Source organism: Hyaena hyaena, unplaced genomic scaffold, assembly GCF_003009895.1.
Source record: "Hyaena hyaena isolate Hyena2069 unplaced genomic scaffold, ASM300989v1 scaffold_187, whole genome shotgun sequence".
Lineage (NCBI taxonomy): Eukaryota > Metazoa > Chordata > Mammalia > Carnivora > Hyaenidae > Hyaena > Hyaena hyaena.
The window spans coordinates 1,668,983-1,694,611 of record NW_024080820.1 but is presented as its reverse complement, the minus strand read 5'-3'; the positions used below and the strand labels follow the sequence as shown (position 1 = coordinate 1,694,611).

The window sequence follows — 25,629 nt, the reverse complement described above, 5'->3', positions numbered from 1 at the left end:
ACTAAACAAAATCCAATATATTTCACATGCTAGAATCTCTGCAGGGAAAACGAATTATCCACTCTCCCTAGGCTGAATCTTTATTGCACATTAGAATAACTGGGAACAATTTTTTGAAACTCAAAGCCCAGATCTCCCAAGAGGTCCTGATGAGCTGGTCTGGGTGGGGCTCTCCACGTGAGTTGAGCGTGTAGCCAGAGCTGAGAATCTCAGCAACCTAACGATGCCAAGAGGCTTCCTTCCTAGTTCTTAGCCCGTCATTCACTAGCCATGTACCTTTAATGAAGTCATTTCATGTTCCTCAGCCTGAACTTACCCCTAAAATGAGGACAAGAGTACGAACCCAATGACGATTAATTGAGATAATACCCAAAGCACCTAGAACAGGTCCTGGGACACAGAACACTCACATATTAGCTATTGTGAGGGTGGTGATAGGGATGGTGATGAAGATGATGCCCATGTGATCTTTTTCACCTGAGCCAGAGACTGTAACATGTTTCTCTATCCCAGAAAGGGACCATAACTTCAACCCAAGCAGGATTTTATTATTTTTACCATGAGATCGCTTACCTGAATGAACCTCTAGAAACATCCACAATTCGGAGCTCATTGTGAGATACTATTTAGGTCCTATTTAGGAGAAGTGCTGCCTCAACTGTAGGTTACAACATGAAAGAATTCACTCACCTAGGATTGAAATGAATTTCTTTAGGAACTGCCCTCTGGTCTGTGACTACTTTCTGGTTGTCTCTGTAATTAATGGGGTCATCAGGGATCCCAAATTTGGCCATCTGAATTTCAGAGTCACTCAGTTCAGCACGGGAAATTCTTGCATAACCCAATCTGTGGCAGAAATAGACATGGTTTGTAAAGGTTTTATCACCGAACAGAAATCTGATGAGATCTAATAGGTAACACCTGCATTATTAAGCCAGTTTCCCATTTATCACCCTACTCTGTACATCACTACAATTAGCTTGATTTATTACTCCAAATATTTATCAAAACATTGCTTTTACTATATAAATGAATAAGGAACATGCACCCAGGCTTAATTAACTAAACGTACACTAATGAATATTCTGTCTCTACAAATTGCCGATCACACAATTATGTTTTGCATCGAGAAAAGGTGTTCTTCAGAATGACAGGAGCATATGCCTAAATTCTTTCTTACGTTTAAAAATTCAAATACCACATGCATATTTTCATCCACATTTACAAGTCTAATAGAAAAGATTTTGTATGTCTGAAAAAAACTGCACGTCCTGTTTTTGCTTAGAGCTTTCAGTCTCTGGGAAATCAAAGCATTTTGTAGATGTTATCCAAATAGTTACGGAGAAGCCCAGATGGAAATTGAGGGAACCATGAGCAACCAAGAATTCATTTTATTTTATTTATATTTTACCTCTTCAAACAATACCTGTCAGCTTCAGTCATTCATTTATTCAATGAACAAATATATATCAAGTCCCTAATACATACAGGCATTGTTCTAGGTATTGGGGATAAATAGTGAACAAAACAAGGCCCTTGCCTTCATACAGCTTTCATTCTAGTTGAGGAGGACAGATTAAATATGTATGTATACAATCTGGCAGGTGGTGAAAAGGCTGAAGTCCCCTGGGGGACTAAGCAGAGTAAAGAGGACAGGGAATGCTCAGTGGCAGGGGTTGCATTTTTATGGTAAATGCTCAGAGCATACTGCTCTGCCCAAGTGCCATTTGAGCAAAAGTTTGAATGAAGTAAAGGAGCCGCCCTGTACAGATACTGGAGGGAGGGCGCTCTAGGGAAAAGGCATAGCAAATGCAAACATCCCGAAGGAGAATGTGCTTGGCTTTTTTAAGGGCCAATTCCCCGATGACCGATGACCGGAGTGGAGTGCATAAGAGCAAACACCGTAGGAGATGAGTTTGCACGGGTGCTGGGGATGGCAGGTGATACAGCTCTCCTTGCAGACCACTATAAAGGCCAGATATTTTTCTGACAGTGGGATGGCATCCAAGGAGTTCTGTGCAGAAATGCAATGGTTACTGTGTAGAGACCAGACTCCGGGGAAAGGGTGGAAGAGGGGAGACCAGGTAGGAGGCCACTGCAATGATTTAGGTGAACGATGGTGGGGCTGGAGCCAGACTAGTAGTCTAGTAGTGGGAGAAACATTTAAAACAAGACCCGTAACTACATACAAAATAGAGACAGGAACCCAGAGCTGGGGCAAGTAGAGGCAGCAAGCCTGCCCACCAGGAAGGGGAAAAGGAGAGCCATGCCAGCATCGGAAGGGGGGTGGATGCTACCTGACAAGCTGAGGTGTTTACATAAGCTCAGGTCCCAAATCTGTGCGGTTCCCTGTAATTGTAGGTCACTTTCTCTGGTGAGTCTAGGCTTTTTATTGATCAAATATCTAAGATCAAAGTTCTAACTCATTTCACAGACACTGCCTTCAAGGTCCTTCTAAAAGTCCTTGAAGATAAGGAACCTGACAATCCAAATCATCTACTAAAACAAGGAATCTCTCATTGTCCATAAGTTTTTATTAAGTGCTTACTGAGTGCAGGTGATTGAGATAAAGTCCAAAGAATTGGTCTTAGGGACAGAAACTGAAAAACAGTAATCCCTAACTTCATTAAATTGGGTATTTTAAAATTTTAAATCTCAGGATGGTTGACATATGGTATAATATTAGTTTCAGATGTACAGTCTTACATACATTACCTGGTGCTCATCATGACAAGTGCACTCTTTAATCCCCATCACCTATTTAATCCATCCCCTCACCCACTTCCCCTCTGGTGACCATCAGTTTGTTCTCTATAATTAAGAGCCTGTTTCTTGGTTTGCCTTTCTCTCTTTTCTTTGTTCATTTTTTATTTGTTTCTTAAATTCCACATATGAATGAAATCATATGGCATTTGTCTTTCTCTGACTTATTTCACTTAGCCTTATATTCTCTGGCTCCATCCAAATCATTGCAAATTGCAAATTTTCTCCTTTTTATGATGAATACTATTCCTTTGTGTATATATACCACTTCTTCTTTATCCATTCATCTATCAATGAACACCTGGGCTGCTTCCATAATTTGGCAACTGTAAATAATGCTGCTATAAATATAGGGAGCATGTATTCCTTTGAATTAGTGTAATTTTTAGATAATACTCAGTAATACGATTACTGGATCATAGGGTAGTTCTGCTTTTAACCTTTTGAGGAGTCTCCATACTGTCTTCCAGAGTGACTGGAAACCAGTCTGCATCCCACCAACAGTGCAAAAGGGCTCCTTTTTGTCTGTATCCTTGCCAACATTTGTTATTTCTTGTGTTTTTTCTTTTAGCCATTCCGACAGGTGTGAGGTGATCTCATTGTAGTTTTGATTTGCATTTCCCTGTTGATGAGTGATATTGAGCATCTTTTGACGTGTCTGTTGGCCATCTGTATGTCTTCTTTGGAGAAATATCTGTTCATTTCTTCTGCCCTTTTTTTTATTTTTAATAGTTTATTGTCAAGTTGGTTTACATATAACACCCAGTGCTCATTCTTCTGCCCATTTTTAATTGGATTATTTGTCTTTGGGTTGTTGAGTTTTACAAGTTCTTTATATAATATTTTGGATACTAACCCTTTATCAAATACGTAATTTGCAAGTATCTTCTATATCTTCTTCCATTCCATAAGTTGCCTTTTAGTTTTGTTGATTGTTTCCCTTGCTGTGCAGTAGCTTTTTATTTTGATGTAGCCCCAATAGTTTAGTTTTGCTTTTATTTCCCTTGCCTCAGGACATATATCTAGAAAAATGTTGCTATGGCCGATGTCAGACAAATTGCTGCCTGTGCTCTCTTCTAGGGTTTTTATGGTTTCAGGTTTCATATTTAGGTCTTTTATCCATTTTGCATTTGTTTTTGTGTATGGTATAAGAAAGTGATTCAGTTTCATTCTTTCCTGTTTTGTCTAGAATTAATTGACCACAAATAGTTGTGAGTTCATTTCTGGATTTCCTATTCTGTTCCGCTGATCTATGTGTCTATTTTTATGCCAGTACCATATTGTTTTGATGATTACAGCTTCATAAGATAACCTGAAGTCTGGAATTGTGATGCCTCCAGCTCTACGTTTCTTTTTCAAAATAGCTTTGGCTATTTAGGGTCTTTTGTGGTTTCATATAAAATTTAGGATTTTTTCTTCTAGTTCTGTTACATTTCCATCTGCTATAGACTAAATATTTGTGTCATCCCCTGAATTCATATGTCAAACTGTAACCCCCAATATAGCCCTATTTGGAGATGGGGTTTCCAAGGAAGTAGTTAAGTTAAATGAAGTCACAGGGGTGGATCCTTATCCAATAGGGCTATTATCCTTATAAGAAGAGACACCATACAGCACGTGCTCACACACACACTCTCTGTCTCAGAACAGTGAGAAAATAAATTTCTGTTGTTTAAGCCACCCAGCTATATTTAGCATATATCTGTAAACATTTATATATAAAAATCTGCTCCCCCCCCACTCTTCCAGGGAAAGGTGATAAAGGTCTTGGGCCACAAGTATACAGAACCAAATGATTAGCTATTATGGACACTGGTACTATAAATACCACTTTTCCTTGGCAACTAGCAATATTACAACTTCAATTTACACTTTTTTCAGTCTATATCATAAACTGTTTTCTAGAAATTCCCACTAAAACTACCACTTTAATATGAATGTAAACACAATGTTTTCAATCTGATATCACACACATTACAAAGCAAACACTTCAGCATCTCCCTCCCACCTTAAACCTTTGGAAACACCAAAATAATAGTCACCCTGTCTGTCCTGCAGCCGTGTGGGCATGCTCTGGGCCTTCTGGAGTTTCTGAGTTATTAGTGTAACCAGAATAATCGTGGCATCTCAAGGGTCTCCTTGTCTCACCCCAGTAAGCATATGAACCCATAGCATCGTTCCGGAATGAATGAAGGTCACCACTATATTAAGTCATGCCCAAAGTTCTTAATAAAAGTCCACAGACCCTTGTGATCTGCTACCTTCCCTCCCTCTCCATATATTCCCCTTACCTCTTCTACCACCTCCATTCCCCTACACACACTCCAGCCCCACTAGCCTCATTTTTCTTCAGACACATCTGGCACTCCTGTCTTTGGGCTTTTACACTAGCTAGTCGCTGGAAGGGTCTCCTCTCAGATAACCATATGGTCCACTTCTCAATCTTAGCTCCAATGTCACCTTCTCAGTAAGGCCTACCCAACCCCCTGTTTATAATGGCACCACACCTCCTTGTTCTGGATGCTCTTTACCCTGCTCAATTTTTCCCCACCATACTCATCACTTCCTAAAATACAACATCATGGAATTACTGTGGTTCTTCCTTCTGCCAGGGTAAAGATCCCTCTCTCTTTCGTTTACTGCTTATACCCCTGGTGCCTTGCACACACTATGTTCTACCAATACTTGTTATATGACAAATAAGGTAAAGAACAGTTGAATGTAACAGTTTGCTTTCACTAGACCATGACTCATAACTGAATAAGCCACATCTTCAATGGGAGAGAAGCTGATCCTGTGATTCTGTATCATCCTTAGAAGGCAATTATTTTCTTTCATAAATGTAGACCACAGATCTTAGAATTTAAGGTTACTTAGGGGTGATCAGTTCAACATCAACCCCTAACTTTAGGTAGCCAATGCCAACACACCTCTGGGTGATGAACTGCCCTGTGCAGAGGCGGGTCTAAGGCCCAGAGAGGTCCCTTCATAGAAGGCCACACCAGAGTTCGCAGCACTTTTCAAGGAGAGTAGTTGGGGGCCTCCAGTCAAATATCTCCTAACAGACTGTATTAGCAGGAGGAGAGCTGTAGGTTTCAGGCACTGTCTCCAGCATGTTCCTTCCACTGAAGACCCCTATACATGGAGGGACCTGTGAATCAATCCACTGTCCACGTGATCTGTCCCCACTTACCCTTCTCATGTCACTTCCCATCTCTCTCTACTCCAGACACACTGGCCTCCTCACTGATACCAACCAACACCAGGCATGCGCCACTCAAAGTTCTGAACCTGCTCTTCCCTTTCTGCAGTGCCCTCCGCAGGACAGACACAGGTGACCTTCCTCACGTCTTCCAGGCTGCTGCCCACCCTGCAGATCACACGGCAGCCACCCTTCACCCTGCACTCTCCGTCCCCATCCTTCTTACCTGGCCTCATTCATCTTTTCATCATAGGTACCACCACCTGCCATTCTCTTTCTTAGGTGTTTGCTTTCTGTCTCCTTCCACTAGAACGTAAGCTCTATGGCAGTCAAGGGTTTTGTTTCATTCCTGTTACAGCCCTACTGCTTAGAACAATACCTGGCACATAATACGTATTTAATAAATACTTGTTGAATACATGAATGAATCAAAGAATAAACGGTTAGTCCCTTTTTTGCTATTAAACCTGTTTCAGCTTTTTTTTTTTAAAGGAAATACTACCTTCATAACAGATTTACAAAGTTACATATTTGAATTTTAAGATCCTTCAGGTATATTATTTTGGGATGTATATACACTAATATATGCCTATATGGATAGTATTCACTGTTTGATATGGGGTGATTTTTAAAAAAATATAATTTACCTAGAGATCTCACCACAATATAGTAGTGATTCCAACAAGTGAGTTAACCTACTCCAAATTACATGATTAGAACTTGACAAAGCTGGAATCCAGCCCAGGGTTTGCTTATTCCTTGGCCCATGATGCTTCCACTATGCCATACAGTCAAAACCGGTACCATTCCTAACATTGGCTGGTATGTGTTTATCATGCCTAATAACTTACACAGTATCCTTTCTATGTAATTAAGCTTTATTTACTCTGTCATTTATTCTTTCTTGTATCATTAGACCATGCCTTGAAAAAAATGGTTAAACTGTGTATAACTAGCCAAATCAATGTTTATAAAAAGTAATAAAATGAATTACTTCTTTAAAGCTTTTTCCTTCCGGGATAGACCCAAAAGATCACAGTAGTAATAGACACTAAAACAAAAGTCAAAAACCTATGCTCACCTGATCAGCCCTCGATACATAATATATTCACACCATCTGTCTTGATCTGTGCTGTCAATATCCTAAATAAAGAACAGAGAAGAGAATGTTTAAAGCATAAAAAAAAGTGCTCTATTCTGAATTGCCAAGGAAATGTGTGAAGGACAGTAATAAATATGCTTTTGTGCATGCTGTTTTCTCTGCCTCACTCCTAATGATCCGTCAAGGTCCAAATTATTTATTCATCCTACAGACATTTCTGGAGCACCTAGTGGACGCCATCTAGGCCCTGCACTGGGTGCTGGGGGTACAAAGGGGAAGGTGGTCTATAGAGAGGGTTGGGTAGGTGAATCAGCACACAGGCGCTGGCTTCCTGTGGCTTTCCATGTCTTTCATCCCAAGCAGAACTGGCTGCATCCCACCGGTCATGCTATGCAATACGTTATACACACCGGCTACACCATTCTGTACAGTTATTTGTTTATAGGTCCCCACCCGCCCCTTCCTGAGCGGAGGGACCCTTCATTACGTTGGCTCCCTGGTACTTAGCACAACGCCTGGCATTCGGCAGGAGCTCAGTCTGTTTGTTAAGTTGAATCATTGGAAATAAACACATTTGGGAAGTAATCATGAGTCTTTTAGATGTTGAAAGCTTAAGGCCGGTGTTACTTTTCAGCAGAGAAGGAGAACATAAACATATTCTTTTTCTGTAATGTGCTGGGAAAACTCTAAATATGAAACTTATATACTGAACACATTTCCTCCTTCTTTTTAAAAATCCTATCAGTAAAAAATATTCTCACTTTTGATCATTTCTCAATTTTACTATTAAAATTTAACTTAAAACATGTTTTAAAATCACTAAAAGAAAACACAATTTATTATCTATTTCTTCATTTTTTTCATAAGCTTACTGGTAAACACAAAGATGCTTGTTAATCTTTACTATTATTTATACGCCACAGTCACATCCACACATTTAAATGCCTCTGCATACGTGGAAAAAATTATAATACACTTCAAAAATTAAACTTTAAAACATTAATGATGAAGAAAGCAAATAAAATGGAAAGAGTACTATCTGGTTTGCCTTGGAAAGAAATAAAAATGTAGTCACTCAGCTGTATATACTGGGAACCATAAACTACGAATACGTTTAACTGTCGTGTTTTTTATTAGATTTTAAAAAGATGCTGTCAAATTTTAAGACTGCAGAATTCAAATACTCATTTCTTAAAGAGAAAAATCTGTTCATCCAAGCATTTATGATTAAAACTCCTCTCTGCATTAATAAACTTCCTAATAGAAAAAGCTATGTAAGAATTCACTGCCAGTCTTGACACAGCTTTTGACCATGATAGTGGTAACCAACAGAGGATTAAATAAAAATCAAATAAAATTCCTCTTCCTTAACACCATCCAAAGCCCTTAGACACACACACACACACACACACACACACACACACAGTATAAGAAATCCTTCTCTTATTAGGATGCAATTTTTCCTTAGACTTGCCCAAAATCGTCATCTACCATCCTTTTTTACTTTATAGACCATGTACTCACACATTTATCTTATTTGATTTTATGCGGGGCGCCTGGGTAGCTCAGTCAGTTAGCTGTCTGACTTCGGCTCAGGTCATGATCTCACTGTTTGTGGGTTCGAGCCCCACATCGGGCTCTGTGCTGACAGCTAGCTCGGAGCCTGGAGTCAGTTTCAGATTCTGTGTCTCCCTCTCTCTCTGACCCTCCCCTGCAAATGCGCTCTCTCTCTCTCTCTCTCAGAAATAAATAAAACATTTTATTTTATGTATACAGCCAGATGCACATAATACATATACATATACAGAGCTACCACTTCCTGAGGTCCCTCTACCTGCAAGGTTGACATTATCTTATATTTCATCCTCATATCCATCCTGTGATACAACAGATATTACTCTCACCACTTTACAGATAGGGCCACTGAGGCCTGGAAATTTTAAATAGCTTGTCCCCAGGTCACACAGCTGGTAAATGCAGCACCGGTTGGGCTAATGAGACCACATGGAGAGAGGGAACCAGCCGATGACCAGCACCAAAGCCCCAGGCATGTGAATGGGACCATCTTAGAACCCCCAGCCACAGCCACCAGCTGACTACAGAAGCAAATCCAGGAACGAACAGAAAATCCACAAAATCAAAGGAATCTTAAATTATTGTTGTTTTAAGCCACTAAGGTTTGCAGTGTTTTGTTACACAGTACTAAGTAACTGATGCAGCCTCTGACTCCATACCTATCAGGATTTCCTTTTATTCTTTGGGCCTCTCCTTAATCTCTCTTCTGAAATAATCTCCCTTTTCTTCCCTCACCATCATCCCATGATAGCCCCATTAATGTTTATTTAATTTGTGGGGGGATAGGGGCAGAGAGAGATGTAGACACAGAACCTGAAGCAGGCTCCAGGCTCTGAGCTGTCAGCAGTGAGCCCGACGTGGGGCTTGAAGCCACAAAACTGTGAGATCATGACCTGAGCCGAAGTTGGATGCTGGCACCCAGGTGCTCCGATAGCCACATTAAATGCAATGTTATCAGGAGTTTTGTCTTTCCTTCTATACTTCTCTAACTCAGCAGCAGTACCACCCACTTTCAGGGTTTCCATGATTACCTAGATGGAGGCAGTTCCTTCATCTAAATTTCTAGTCCTGATTGGTCTCCCCAATTCCAAATCCATATATCCAGCTGCCTGTTGGACATCTCCATTAATAGCTCATAGATGCCTTGAGTTAGTCTAGAGCTAAATTTATTATCATCTTTGCAAAACCCTTCTTTCTTCAGTATTCTCTAATAATGTCACCATCATAAACCCTTTGATCAAAGCCAAAATCAGTGGTCTATCTTGACTCTGTTTCCTGCTTTATCCACTGTCACAGGGATTCACTCATTTCCCCTATAGGTGGCTGCCTTTCTCCCCAAGTTGTAGTATTTTTAGCTGCTGGGTGTATATCAAGATTTAAGAGTGTACCTCCCAACTTCTTATACATCGAGTCAACGATATTGGAGGTCAGTTTGCTGGAATTTGCCTTTAGAGATAACTTGCATGTGCTCTTGGATCTTTCTTTATCCCTTCCTCTATCTTGCTAGCTAGAGCATGGATGCTGCCATCATGGACCATGAGGCAAATTTGGGAAGAGAGACCTGCTAAAGTTATGCCACAGGATGGAAGAACCACATTCCTGACAGCATGGAGCGTACCAGTACTGTCCAGACTTTTATGTAAAGAAAGATAGTAATAAAAAGTATTTTAAAAAAAAAATTTAAGGGGCACCTGGGTGGCTCAGTTAAGAGTCCGATTTTAGCTGTCAGGATCATGGTTCATCAGACTCTGTGCTGACAGCTCAGAGCCTGGAGCCTGCTTCAGATTCTGTGTCTCCCTCTCTCTCTGCCCCTCCCCTGCTTGTGCTCTCTCTCTCAAAAACAAATTTCAAAATATTTTTAAAATATTTTAAAAGGGGCACCTGAGTGGCTCAGTTGGTTAAGCATCCTGCTTCAGCTCAGGTCATGATCTCACGGTTCTTGTTCGAGCCCCGCATCAGGCTCTGTGTTGACAGCTGGGAGCCTGGAGTCTGCTTTGGATTCTGTGTCTCCCTCTCTCTCCGCCCCTCCCCTGCTTGTACTCTGTCTCTCTCTTTCTCAAAAATAAATATACATCAAAAAATTTTTAATATATTTTCAATGATAAAAATAAAAACAAAACAAAACAAAAAAAAGAAATACAGTTCTCTCCTACTTCAGCCACAGTAGAAACCCTATTCACACCACACTCCTTCTCATTTGTCTTTCCAAGCACTTGGGAAAATAGGCAAACTTTTTTCTCTGCAAATATCTCCAGAAGATGAAGTTGGAAACAAAACATAAAGAACCAAGAAATCTACATAGGGCTTAATGAAATATAACAATTACATTTGTCATTATAAACTATTGCACTTATGAGCATTCTAGTGTATATACGTCTCAAGGATTTGATTTGTGTGTCAATTCCCCAGAGCATGATTATATCCGGGTATACTGACAAATTCAGGTTTTGGACCCAAACAGGTGAGGACTAAATCCAGTTAGTGAGGCACTGTAAGACTGACCGGCCAGCCTCTCTGCATATTTCATTCTATCTTTTACTCTCAACATCATAATCAACTTGCATAATGTGTCAGATTGTATTTCCTAAGCATGGCTACGATAACCCACTTCCCATATGGTATTCTTATAACGTGGCTTTGATTCTCCTCCCAAGGACATGATGGGATTTCTGTTTCTCCCACTCAAATGTAAGCAGGCTTCTGATGATGACAGGAGGTCACACTAGGTCACTTGCAAGGCTAGGCCACACAAGGCAATACAACTTCTTCCTGGATCTCTTTGAGACACACTCCGAGAACCCAGCCATCTGCAGGGAGGAAGCCCACATTAGCCATGGAGAGAAACCAGACCCTGCACCCAAAGCCCAAACTGGGCTCCTGGTCAACAGCCAAGAGCAACGTGCCACCTGAGAGTCCTCTGCAGAGTGGACCCTCTGGTCCCCGCTTGAGCCACATCTCTGTGTGAAGCAGAGATGAGCTCTGCCCTCCCAGCCCTGTCCAAATTGCAGGTCTGTGAGCAAATGAGGACTGCTGTTGTTTAATGCCGCTCTGTTTCTTGGTTTTCTATGCAGCAGTACATAACCAGAATACCTAGTAAATTGTTGCACTGGGGTTTTTCCTAAACATGAAGAAGAAACATTTTACTTAAGAAATCAGAAATCCTATTAAGATTATGTTACCTTCACGTTGCCGTGTTCAATGAGCTGTGTATAATCCCTGGAACCAGGTGCAGAAGTGATATATCCCAGAAATATCACTTGATTAGAGCTGTTTTTCAGTAGTTTTGAAACAGCAATAGCCTGAAGTTTCCTGTCAAGGTCATCTCTAAAATGCAAAAATGTACTTCTTTTTAAAAAATGTACTTCTTCATTGTATTTGCAAGACAATTTTTAAAAAGCACGAGGTATCTAAGTTCCCAAAGAATGTCTTCAAACAGTACACAAACCTGGAGTACTTCCTACTTGGACAAATGACTTAATGTTATGCAAACGAACAAGACAGAGACACAGGACTTCAGGTGGGTAGGCTGACAAACTTTGGACTAAGAACATGATCTTTCCCCACAAACTAGTTGGAGTCAAGTTGATTTAAATACCTATTCTAAAACCACATTTGCTCAACTTTTCATCAGAAGAAACTGTATCAGTAGTCTGAGACCTGATCACCAGTATTACAGCTAAAGACTAGTAGACAAAAATAATAATTATTATTATAATAAATAGAATTTAAAAAGAGCAAGTAGTACTGGTAAGACAGAGAAACCTAACACTCACAAAGCATACCAGGCTCATGTAACCTCCCTAGCTCCATCAGCTGAACACGTTTTTAAAAGCCTCCCAGGCTTCACCTGGTCAAATGCTAGCTAAACATGATGCTTTTATTAGTCTAAGCACTGTGGTGTGTAACTGAGATAATTAGGTAGGTACATCATGCTTTTAAGGGTTTTATAGTTGGTCTGTTTGGGAAAAACAGGGATATCATATTTGACATGATCCAGACAGGAAAACTGCAATCACTCTAGGTGTTTCAAATAGGGTGAATTTAATATAGGAAATTGGTTAACTACATGATGGGAGGCAAAACAGGGGTCAGTGAGGCAACCAGAGTTTAGCAACCAGTACCTACTGTCGGGCTAGAGGGACAATAACAGGAGATGATATTCCCAGAGTCTGCAAGCCAGCCATGGAGGAGGCCGCCCAGAGGTTGCTGGGGCTCTCTAGGGAGAAGCTAGAGCCACAGGAGAGACTCAGCTGCAGCCAGAGACAACAGAGAAAGCAGAAGAGAGAGAGAATGAGAAACACCTCTTCTCTTCTCCTGCCCTCCGGCCTTGAATTAATGTCCTCCATTACCTAGACCAACCCAGCAGCCAGAAGGCAACAGGCTCTGGGAAATATGGTTCCCTGCGATGTTTAGCCAAGAGGGACACAAGCCAGGAATGGATCCAAGAGCAAGCAGGCAGTAGAACCGACATGGGCATTTATAGAGAAAGGTAGCTAATAAATGACTATTAAGTAAAAACCAAAACAAAGACAAAAACAATGACAAAGGCAAACAGGCATCACCAAGTACGAAGAAGATTGGAGAAACCTCATTGAGATAGGAAAGTAGGATCTGAAGACAGAACTAAGCTTCAATAATAATGTATGGACAGCTGAGTACCATTCAAAGATGCCTTAAGAAACAGAAGAGTGAAGAGTATGACCGTTTATTAAACATCTTTGATACTGAATATTCACAGGACTTAGAAGCAGGCATTAGCTCTATTTTTAAATGATGTTAAGTAACATGTTTATGGTTATTTTCCAACTGCCCTGTCTGGATCTGTTCTCAGCCCTTCTCTGTGCCCTGAGAAGCTAACCCACACAGATTTCATGTCCTGGGCTCCCTTTTCTGCTGATTTCCAGTTAGGTTTGGTCAACTAGAGGTACCAGCAGGAGATAAAAAAAGAGGAGAGAGAAGTTGTGGTATTTCTTCCCCGTTAGCTGCATTCTTTACACCTTGTGTCCCCTCTTCCTGAATACTATAGTATCTCTTATCTGTTCTTTTGACCCTTCCAGCATCTTGGCAGATAGTCCCTTATTTAGGTCTGCAGTGAATTCTGTTCCTTCTGATACAACTGGGATTCAAACCTGGGCTAAAGCATTCCAAGGTCACTGTACCATAGATTGTGTTGTCATGCAAATATACTTTAGCAACATATTATTGGAAAATAATCTATGAGTTTGGTTTCATATTTTCTCAGGTGATAAATTTTATCCAGTGATAATAAAAATAAATAGTATATGTATGAGTATAAAGAAAGGAGAGGAAAGGTAATGGGGGAAAGAGAGGGAGAGAGCAAGAGAGAGAACACATTTTATATTTCCTTAACAGTTAATATGTGATCAGCCCAATAACCCTATAATGTGGGCTGGAAAAAATAATTTTATCCAATTCAGAAATAAAAGGACTAGAACTCCCTGAGGTTATCATACAACAGGACCAAAAGTATAACTACAGATTACAGATGCTGAGTCTTTCTTCTTTCTACATTTATGATGTTACAGAAAACAAGCTGGAGATTAACTGGTGGCTCAGTTAATTACACAAGATAACATTGATTTTAGTTATGTGTACACCTAAATGCTTCTAAGAAATGCTGCTATTTCCTATTTATTGGTTGTAAAGAGGTATTTGTGTGGTCAATAATTTTAAAAATCTTGTTGAATCAGCTAAAAACATGCATAAGCATTCTATAATTCATTCCTAATATGACTTCATGTTTATATGCCATAACCAGTAGAAAATGAAATCTCTAAATATTTATGCACAGTAAGAATATTGTATCTACTATTGTAGAAAACAAAGGCAAATGAAAATATGTAAAGATGGCTTCACAAATCTTTTAACATATGAATGTCTTCATTTCACCTGTTGGAAGGCTACAGTGTTCATGGACAGGGTTTCTAAGGAGTGACACAGAACTGTGGCCCTCAGGGGAAAGACTGCACCCAGCACTGTGCCTGGGACATGGCAGATGTTTGATCTGTGTATGATGAATGAATTCTTTTTTGAGTTGCCCAATAGTCCTTACATTTAGGGTTATCTGATTTGGCTTAATAATAATGGCCAGTACTAATGGAGCACTTACTGTATTCATGTACTTATGCATGAGTTATTTAATTCTCACAGGAACCCTTTACATAGGATTATTGTCCCTGATTTACAGAGGAGAAAACTGAGGGCCAAGGTAATTAAATAACCTGGTGTAGGATACGCTTTCAATTAGGAGTCAAACCAGACTGTCTGATTCTAAGTTCTGGAATCCATGCTTTTAACCACTCAAACACACTGCTTCCCTCCTGGAGCTACATCTCTTCAGTGTTAGCTAACATCGTCACTGCTGGGGGTGGGTGTGTGTGTGTGTGTGTGTGTGTGTGTGTGTGTGTGTTTAAATCAAGTGAATAAGTGAGAACATGTGAAAGTTCTGGTATTGATTAGAGAGCTTTAAATATGGAGCTACATCTCCTCAGTGTTAGCTAACATCCTCACTGCTGTTGTTGTCAGTGTGTGTGTGTGTGTGTGTGTGTGTGTGTCTGTGTGTGTGATTAAATCAAGTGAATAAGTGAGAACATGTGAAAGTTGTGGTATTGATTAGAGAGCTTTAAATATGTACCTAGAGGGTGCCTGGGAAGCTTGGTTGATGAAGTAGTTAAGCATCTAACTCTTGATTTTGGCTCAGGTCATGATCTCATGGTTTGTGGGTTCAAACCCCAAGTCTGTCTCCATACTAACAGTGTAAAGCCTGCATGGTATTACCTCTCTCTCGCTCTCTCTGCCCCTTCCCCAGTTGCACAAGTACTCTCTCTCTGTCCCCTCCTCTGCTTATCCTTGCTCTCTGTCGAAGTTTAAAAAAAATTTTTTTAATATGTACTTAATAGAAAGTTAGAAAAGGTAATCCTTTCCTCCTCTTTTCCAAACACACACAGGGCTATCTTTAGTCTTCTTTCAAGTTTATTCTTTACATGTTGGAGGTTGGAGGGGTTGAAAAGGGCAGGGGGGAAAAGCAAAGGAAAAATGGGAAGGACTTTATTCAACTGTCTCTCAGGTTAAGACCTTGCAACTTTAAACATAAAAGTGTCTATTTTTTAAAAGCTAACCCCAGTGCAATTTAAGGCCAGTGGAATGATTTTGGAATGGCTGTACTTGCTACATGAGAATTACTGAGAGAAACAGAGGCATTTCTTCAAATAGCTTTCTAAAGAGATATGGACCATCATCTGTATCATCTGTCCTCTGAACACCATTTTTATTTATAAGAAGACAAGCAAGAGTCTGGTTCACATAATTACATTTGGATGGTTTGTTTATATTACTAAGCGCTGATTTAGTTCAGAAAATATTCAAGTATGTCTTCCCAGAGCCACATGATGCTGTGAAAAAAAGTGAGGTAAGAGGCAAATAAGGGTAGTAGACATTAGTTTTGTTTAAGTGAAACTTACAGTAAAACCGTGTTGTTTTAATGTTCTGTATGTCACTTCAAAGCCCTGTGGCCTCTTGTCATGAATGTGGATAGGCCTTATATGCCCTGGTATATAGCTCTTTATGTTACTGTTTTCAATTATTATTATTACAGAATGTTTAGTATGGCAGAGTATGAAATATATACTTTTATCTTTGCTTTTATAATATATTGTTAGCATCATTCATGATTTATTCAGTACTAAGTCATTGGCTGTATATGTTATCCTTTGGGGATAAAATTCATTCCCCACTCCTTGTGTCTCCTTATAGAAGGACTTGCTTAGAAAACCATGTCTGGCCTCTATCCCCCACTTCTACACTCAGGGAGACTTTTCTAACTAGTTGAGTTTGGCAGAACTAACTGGGCATGGTTGTCTCAAATCCTTCCTCTCTCTTCTCCTTGGAACCTGCCAGTTTGCTGACAGGGTATTTCTGGGTAGCCTCTCTACCAAGACCCGAGTTTGACAGGGCACACCTAACACCCACCGGTGGGTCAGCTGCTTTGGGGGAGTCAGTTCCATGTACTGGGGGACATATTAGCAGGTCCATCAAGACACACTCAAGCCATGTCGTCCACATAGGTTCATCAGAATTAAGGGATATTCTGATGTCCCTGCCAAATCCCTCTACCTACCCAGCAGTGGACTGTGAAAACATGAGGGAAAAGGAGTATCATTTAGTGCCCTCAAATCCCAACAGTACTTCCAACTGTAATAATCCTGTAGGAAAAGAATATTTCATTTTTCTGTATTCTAGTTTGCCATGTGGTCCCGAGTATATGCAGGCTCTGAGTTAGGTCTGCCTAGTGCCTCATTGCTTGACACTCTCAGACAAGTCATCTAACCTCTCTCAGTCTAGAATCTTTCTCTGTAAAATGGAGCTATAATGGTACTAACTTTATACCGAGTAAGGATTAAATTCAATAATGTTCTTAGCACAGCACCCGCTCGGCCATTGCTGGCTAACACAGCCATTGTTGCTGCTCTGCACCATCACTAAGGACCACCCACATCTCAAATGTTTTATGCTTCATTTTTAAAACCAGTTACATAAGGAAAAATAGTTTGGGAAGAAAAAAAAGAAAAGTCAATACATGGAAATGAGAGTAACATATTAATAATATTTCTCCGCATTTGTGTACTATTAGAAAGACCAAAGAAACCCACTCATAATTCCCAAAGTGTGTCACGACAAAATCCACCAGTTTGTCCGAGATGTTAACAGTCATTGTTATAGCCGGTGCGATCTCGCCCTCTGGTGACGGAAGAAGGTGATGCTCTGACTTCACAATCGGGTATCGGGACAAAACCATAATCCTGCATTGGAATGAAAAGAACCGTGTGCATCATTATTGGTCCCACCGTATCCTGGAGATAGGACTAAGCACGTGTGTGTTCAAAGCACTAACATGGCAGTCTGAAACAGTACACTGCATCTCGGCTAGTAAGCATGCCTCTCTGTGTTGCTAAGCACAATGCCATCAACTCTGTTTTACAAAATGCTATGGAGACACGAAAAGGGCAGAATTAGTAATACACAAAATCTATTTTCCTTGCATTGTTACTCTGGCAACATATTTGCATAAACAATTCTAATATTAATCAACACATTTGGGAATGTATGATCTTGCCAGCAAGGACACAGAGTAACAATTTACAAAATTAGAAATTACAAACTGTCCAATAAAGATATGAAAACAGGTTCTCCCTCACTCTAAGTCAAACAACTACATATGAAAAGGATGTGCAAAGCTCAGACCTCAGCCAGTTCTCTTCCCTGGTCCCTGGCTGCACGCACTATCTCTCTGGCCCCTCATGGAGTCCCTCCCACAGGACCACCTCTACAGTGATGTCATCTGAATCTGCACACATGTCCAGCTCCTCCTGTCCCATTCGACCCTCCATGCTGCACACAACAGCCTACTAGACGTCACTTGGCTGTCCAGAGGCATCCGAAATTCAGCACAATCTGGCTGCTTTGCCTACTTGTTCCCATCCCATTAAACAACATCTCCTATCAGGTGTTCAGGTAAAAAAAAAAAAAATAGAGAGAGGGTGCCCTTATCACTTCCTGACCCTTGATATCTAAACCATCAGTAAGTCCTGTCAACTCTGTTCCAAAGTAGGCCTTAAATTTGCCCCTCCTCCTCTCCATGTCCATGGTTCCTACTGTCATCTCGCACCTGTGCTGGCACATCTACCTCATCACCTGTCTCCCTGCTTGCTCCCACTCTTGCCCCCAGCAAGCTGTTTTTCTAGAAACAGCCAGAAGGATCTTTTTAAAATGTAAATCAGATCAGATGGCTCCCATTTAAAAAGCAGCCAATGGCTTCCCATCAAAATGAAATTACTCCATCCTCAGCATGGATTATGCAGCTTTCTAAGATCAGGGGCCTGCCCTCAACCTCATTTCTTACCAGTTCCCCTTCAGTCCCCACATTCAGGCCCACCAAGCCTGACCCTACCTCAAGTCTTTACACTGGCAGTTCCCTCAGCTCTTCCCAAGGCTGGGTCCTAGGTCCTTCTCATGGTGAGGTCTGCAGAGAGCCCTTCCTGCCCATCCCGCCTACAGCGGCATCCCCTGCCCCTCCTACCCAGGCATGTTCCTTTTCTACATAGCACTTATCACTATTTCAAATTCTTATTTATTTCCATGTGTACATACTTATTTTCTGTTTCTTCATACTAGAACGTAAGCCCTATGAGGTCATCCAGGTCAGACATGCTTAGTGCTGTAAACCTCAGCTCCTACACTGAATGGTTTATAATGCTGAGGAACTGAAAATATCCAGCAACAGGGACACCACGAAAACGTCATGGAATGTGCATATCTTCAGCACCTCCTCGTCCCTCCCAGGAAGCACCCCAGGGGCATAGTCACAGGACTAAGGAATGACATCAACCAGACCCAGGCTTCCTGGTCTTCAGGGCTGAGTTCCCAAGTACACTCACCCCCAAGTGTGATCCCTTGTGCTTGGGCCAAAGTCGGTATAGAAACCCAACTTCTCTCCTAGCCACATGGTTAAGTCATTGTTCCCCATATAGGGCTTAGAAGCATCACTCTCCAAAATTGTGATGAAATCTGCACCTATGCAGAAAAAAAAATGTATGTAGTGATTAACCACAGCTGTGCAAAAACAGTAAAACTTCCTTTTTTTTAAAAAATATTTTTATTTATTTCTAGGAGAGAGAGAGAGAGAGACAGCGTGAGCAGGGGAGGGTCAGAGAGAGAGGGAGACACAGACTCCGAAACAGGCTCCAGACTCCGAGCTGGCAGCCAGCACAGAGCCCGACGTGGGGCTCGAACCCACGAACCGCGAGATCATGACCTAAGCGAAAGTTGGACGCTTAACCGACTAAGCCACCCAGGCGCCCCTAAAACTTTCTTCTTTAATCCTTTGCTTTCCCTCATAAATCAAACAAGAAAGTAATTTCTAATGATTCACTAAAGTGAAGTGGATTAGACCTGAGCTATAAGAGGAGTTTTCCCATGTTTAGAATGTAACTAAAACACGGGACGCCTGCAGAAAACACAGGAAAGGATGAAAGTGTATTTTAAATTTTCACTTTAAATTTTCAAATATTTTAACACCTTTCCCAAGATTTCAAATAAGCATAATGCCTGTCTCAAATACCCAACTTATATTGAGAAATACAAAGCGGTGTGCAATGGCATTTTATTTCTGGGAAAGCACTTCCATGGTATTGGCACAGAAGTCAGTTTACTGGTTTTCACTGACTCTGACCGGATGGTCCCTGGAAGCCAGTTTACTGGTTTTCACTGACTCTGACCAGATGGTGAAGGTGAAAGGCCATGGAAACTTCTCAGTGGCATTAGAATCATACAGACCCTCAGCATAAGTATTGTCTCAGGGACATGCTTATCATTAGGAACAACCAGAACAGTTCAGACCGTCACAAACCTCGCTCCACACTCCACAAAGTTGACCTAAGAACTAAATACCCACCCACTTAAAAAAATTTTTATTTTTTTTTTAAATTTATTTCTAAGAGAGAGAGGGAGGCAGCGTGAGCAGGGGAAGGTCAGAAAGAGAGGGAGATACAGACAGAATCTGAAACAGGCTCCAGGCTCTGAGCTAGCTGTCACCACAGAGCCCTAAGCGGGGCTCGAACCCACGAACCATGAGATCATAACCTGAGCCGAGGTCAGACGCCTAACCAACTGAGCCACCTAGGCATCCCTACCCGCCCCTTTTAAAGGATGCTTCGTACACAGATGTGCACCACACCCCAGGGCACAGAAACTCAAAAACTGGCCCTTAGGCTCTTGAAAGCAATGTGCTTCACAAATAAGCCCTCACTCTGACCCATTCTGCCTTTTAATCCGACTGCTTTCAGGTCCCCAATGTGAGTTCCCAAGCAACAGAAAGCACCAGGAAGAGTATCTCTAAGAGGAGAGGCCTGACAAGAATTTCCTGCAGATACTCAGTGTGCGGCTTTGTTCAGGATCAGCTGAGTTAACTGCTCTCAAAGACAGATGTGGTTATGGACACTTAATCCTTCTGCAGCTGCCTACCAAAATGAAGGCTTTTTATGAGATTAGTTTATGATCCTGCAAAGCCTCCTCCTATTCCTTATGATCTTGTTCAAAATAAAAATAACAGTGGTTTCTCAAAACCTGGAACTAATTCTGGTAAAAGACTTACCTGTTTGACTGAGCAGCTGAGCCGACCTTTCTAGACTGGACCATCCTTCGTTGTCATAGCCAAACCTTAAAGGCCAGATGGCAGCAGAGACCTCTGTGGCTGGTCCCTGAGGAGTAGTTTTAATAAGAATTTGCAATGACTCAGAACAACAGCAGCTCCAATCACCCAGTTTTCTCTCCACCTCTCTCTACCAAAATTCATATTTCAGCAAAGGACTTTTCTTAGTGAATTTGCCCACATTTAATTCATAAAATAGGGAGCTAGTTGCTAGATGATATTCTAGTAATAAATCTTCTATGAACTTCCAGCATAAGCTTGGAAGTGAGGAGGAATATTTGGAAAGTGAACATTTACAATAAGTATTGTTTATAATAGCAAAAAATTAGAAACAACCCAGCTGTTGTTTCAATGGGAAAAATAGGAAAATGGATAAATAAATGGTGTCATATACCTATAATGGAATGCTACCCAGCCCCAATAAATGAGTCAGGGATGAATCTTATGAAAGTGATTTTAAGTAAAAAAGTAAGTTGCAAAATGTATGTCAGATGTCATTTAGGTAAAGTCAAAAACATGGAACAAACAATACTGTCTGGGGCTACATTAAAGGTAAGAACAATATAAAGAAATGTATGAAAATGATAAACACCATATTCCAAATAGAGGTAACCCTTGCACAGAGGAAGATGGAGATCATAGAGGGATATGCAAAGTCCTTCCACGTATTTGTAAAGCAGCCTGCTGATTCTGAGTCATACATATTGTTACACCCCTACAGTACTGGTAAGGCCAACATTCAGGATCACAGCCTCCTTTGAGAGTTCATCTTTTGGGGCGCCTGGGTGGCTCAGTCAGTTAAGCATTCGACTTCAGCTCAGGTCACGATCTCACGGTTTATGGGTTCAAGCCCCACATCAGGCTCTGTGCTAACAGCCAGCTCAGAGCCTGGAGCCTGCTTCAGATTCTGTGTCTCCCTCTCTCTCTGACCCTCCCTGCTCATGCTGTCTCTCTCTCTCTCTCTCTCTCTCTCTCTCCAAAACTAAATAAAACATGTAAAAATTTCTTAGAGTTCATCTTTTAGGCTCAAGGGCTCAGTCAGAGAATCACTGCCCAACCCTAACCATCCATCTTAAGCAAATACCTAACTGATCTATAACAGGGATCCTGAGAAGCAGTATGGCTGGATTAAAACAAATCCATCACCAAAAGTGGAAGAGCAAGTCTTCAAGCAGACCATACAAGTTGAGGTTGGGAGAAAGATAAGTAGCAACTCCTTGCAATGGAGCACCACTTATGTAACACCGGTGACTCGGTGTGCTACCAGCAGTAAGCTGGGCTTTTCATCTTTATACAAGAAAGATTATTCAGTTTAGTGAATGTCATATAAAGAGAATGGAACCATCAACAGGGATTTCAAGAGGCATGATTATATTCATCAAACTATCCCTTTTCATGTAACTATGTAACTATCATTAACTCTGGATTTCAACACTCCAAAACCTTTTATTCTCTCATTCTTCCCCTGTCAGTTAATGCCATCACCCTCCATCCAGTCGCTCAAGCCAAAGACATCCAAGTCATTCTTGATTCCTTCCTTCTTTTCATCAAGCATCATTTAATCTATCAGCAAATCCTATCAACTTTTTCAGAATACCTTTGACTCTGGAACAACATGGGACTTAGGGGCTCTGTACCCCTGCACAGTTGTAAATCCATGTATACCTTTTGACTCCCCAAAATCTTAACTACTGATAGCCTACAGTTGACGGGAAGCCTGACCAATAACGTAACAGTCAACTGACACACATTTTGTACGTTACATACATGTATTATATAATGTATTCTTATAGTAAATAAAACCTAGAGAAAAGAAAATATTATGAAGAAAGTCATAGGGAAGAGAAGACATATTTACAGTACTATACTGTAGTTATTGATACTGTAAGTTTATATGTTTGCAAGATGAATCATATGTCAGTGTCTATATCAACATGGTCTTATATGATACAAAACACTGTAGATATTATACATATTACTAACAGCGGACATCAAAAATGGAAAGATGTGAAAAAGAAATTCATATTTACTTCCAGCTATAACAATCCATGCGTTGATAATGAAGAAGCAGCAATATGTTTGCTTTATGGTAACCTAATGTAATCGATATGACTGTTTCATGCTAGCCTAGCCTCACATTAATGAATGAGCCATTATAAAATTTTTATGGCATACAGTATTATAGTCATCATTATAATGCAATATTGGAAACACTGTTACATTTTTTTAAACCATTTGTCTGTAATGATAGGCTGATACACAATTTCTCCAATTATAAGAGAGAGAGGCATCATGTATAGTAATATAATTCTTTGAAAGCAGAGTTATAAAACAGTAGGAAAACTGAGATGTAATTAATTTTACATTACATACACTCACCGGATGCCTACATAAGGATAGGCTGTCCACTTCCATAGGAGTCTTCTGCTATGGTGAATACTTAGGTGACGATGACAATGACACCAAGTGTCTATACCCGGTTCTTGCTGTACAGGTATTAGATTTTCACACATGCACACATACACACGCACATATACACACAACAGAAGGATGTATTGAGTGTACAGCACAATGACTATTTACAATTCATAAAGTGCAAGTGGATCATCATAAAGGTCTTCATCCTCATTGTGTTCGTGTTGAGTAGACTCAGGAGGAGGAGTAGGAAGGGGCGGGTGGTCCGGCTGTCTCAGGGGTGCCAGAGGGGAAGAGGTGGAGGAGGGGGAAGAAGGGGAGGCAGGAGAGCCCGACACACTGGGTTTAACTTTCTGGAAATACACTGTAATTTCTGTCTAACTTTTTTCCTTTTTCACTTCTCTAGAACTGTTTCTATATGGTACCAATCCGTCTTCCACCATTTGCTTTATGTTCAGCACCCTTATCATAGAAGAGTCTGTGTCATAAAAGACGTCAAAAGCAGTCTTGAACAATCGGATCCCTTCTGCTATGCTGTCTAATGTCACTTTGTCTTCTGGGACCGCTTCCTCTGCATCTTCCTCGTCATCTGGCACTGGTCCAGAAGCACTCACCTCCATCGGGTCAGCCGTTCTTTCCTCTGGTGTGGTGTCTGTGAGCTCTTGAATTTCTCTAAGATCCATATCTTGAAACCCTTCAGCCTCCACTTTTTTTTTGCCATTATCCACAGCCCCTTTCATGATTCCCTTGATTGGTTCTGTCATAAATCCTGTGAAGTCATGCACAACATCTAGGCTCGGTTTTCTCCAACAGGGATTTATGGTCTTGAGCTTGATGGCCTTCATGACTTTTTCTAAACAATGGCATCTTCAGTGATGTGATCCTTCCAGACTTTCGTGGTATTGTAGCTGTCAGGCCTCTCCTCCATGGCACTGATCATTCTTTCATAGAGTATTGTGTGTAATGAGCCTTAAACGGCCATAGAACTCCCTGATCCAGAGGCTGAATCAGCGAAGTTGTGTGTGGGAGCAAATAGAGCACTTTGATGCCTTCGGTATTGAACTCATGGGATCCTGGGTGGCCGGGGCATTGTCTCATATCAAAAGAACTACAAAAGGCAGTCCTTACTGGCAAGGTACTTCCTGACTTCAGGGACAAAGCATTAATGGAACCTATGCAGAAAAAGGGTTCTCATTGTCCAGGCCTCCATGTTATACAATCAAAAGACTGGTAGCTGGTGTTTATCTTTTCCCTTCAAGGCTCAGGTTAGCAGCTTTATAGATAAAGGCAGTCCTGATAATAAATCCACTGCATTTGGACAAAACAGTGGAGTGAGCACATCCCTTCTACCTTAAATCCTAGTGCTTGCTTCTTTTTCATACTAATAGATGTCTTTTATGGCATTCCCCCCCCCCCCACAATAGGGCACTTTCCTCTGCATGAAAAACCTGTTCAGGCAAATATCCTTTCTCCTCAATGATTTCCTTAATGGGGTCTGGGAACTCATCTGCTGCCCCTTGGTGGGCAGACACCTCTTCTCCTGTTATCTGGACATTTTTTAAGCCAACCCTTTCTAAAATTAAATTCCCCAGCTTTAGATCCTTCCCCCTCCTTTTGCTTTAAGTTGTTACATAATGATCACGCTTTTTCTCAAGTCAGATTAGAGTCTATAGGTATGCCTTTCTTATAGCAATCCTGTACTCACGTAAAAGCTGCATTTTCAATATGACATAGAAAGGTATTTCACAAAAAGTGCGGGGTTTTCGTGCCTGCTGGTATGGCTGCGGCAACAGCTTCGTGAATTTCCTTTTCTTTTTACACTGGATTCTTTACTTCAGGATGGCCAGTGAATGCAGCTGCAGACCCCAACCTACAGGATATCAACCAATCCAACTTTTTCTTGTCGTGACTTTTCTCTGCTTCTTGGGAGCACTTCCAGCATCACTAGCGGCACTTCATATGGGTCCCCTGTTGATGTTCAAGGTCTACTGTGTTGTTTACAGTCAAAACCACATGGGAACCACGGGAGATCACTTTTTACTGTAATATGAAATTTACTAGAGACAAACTGCTCGCCTGGAAATTAGCGTCATGCAGAGTTTTAAACTGATACTCGCACCCCGTGAGAGCATCGCGATAGCCACAGGAGGCCCAGTAGGACAGTGTGCGCTACAGTTCATTTTGTGCAGCTATAATTTCATATTGCACCTTTATGTTTACATTTCCCTCCACTGCAAATGTGCCATGAGCAGTCTGTGTGTGTGTAAGTTTTGATACATTTTAGCTTTTTATAATATATCTGTGTACGCTTTATGGTAGTAAATGACAAAATAGACTAGTCTCTAC

The 25,629-nt window shown here is 40.9% G+C and overlaps 1 protein-coding gene across 2 annotated transcripts in view; it reads right to left on the bottom strand.

The window, feature by feature from the left end:
* The window catches only part of CWH43 (cell wall biogenesis 43 C-terminal homolog), a 59,031-nt gene that overhangs the window by 3,674 nt on the left and 29,728 nt on the right, over nucleotides 1–25,629 (bottom strand). For both annotated transcript variants that reach the window (XM_039241101.1, XM_039241102.1), the window contains exons 10-15: nucleotides 20,812–20,917; nucleotides 19,097–19,232; nucleotides 17,312–17,461; nucleotides 11,822–11,966; nucleotides 7,047–7,108; nucleotides 691–846 (exon numbers count right to left, since the gene is read on the bottom strand). In XM_039241101.1, the coding sequence (XP_039097032.1) occupies nucleotides 691–846; nucleotides 7,047–7,108; nucleotides 11,822–11,966; nucleotides 17,312–17,461; nucleotides 19,097–19,232; nucleotides 20,812–20,917 (755 nt within the window). The remainder of the gene's footprint in view (nucleotides 1–690; nucleotides 847–7,046; nucleotides 7,109–11,821; nucleotides 11,967–17,311; nucleotides 17,462–19,096; nucleotides 19,233–20,811; nucleotides 20,918–25,629) is intronic.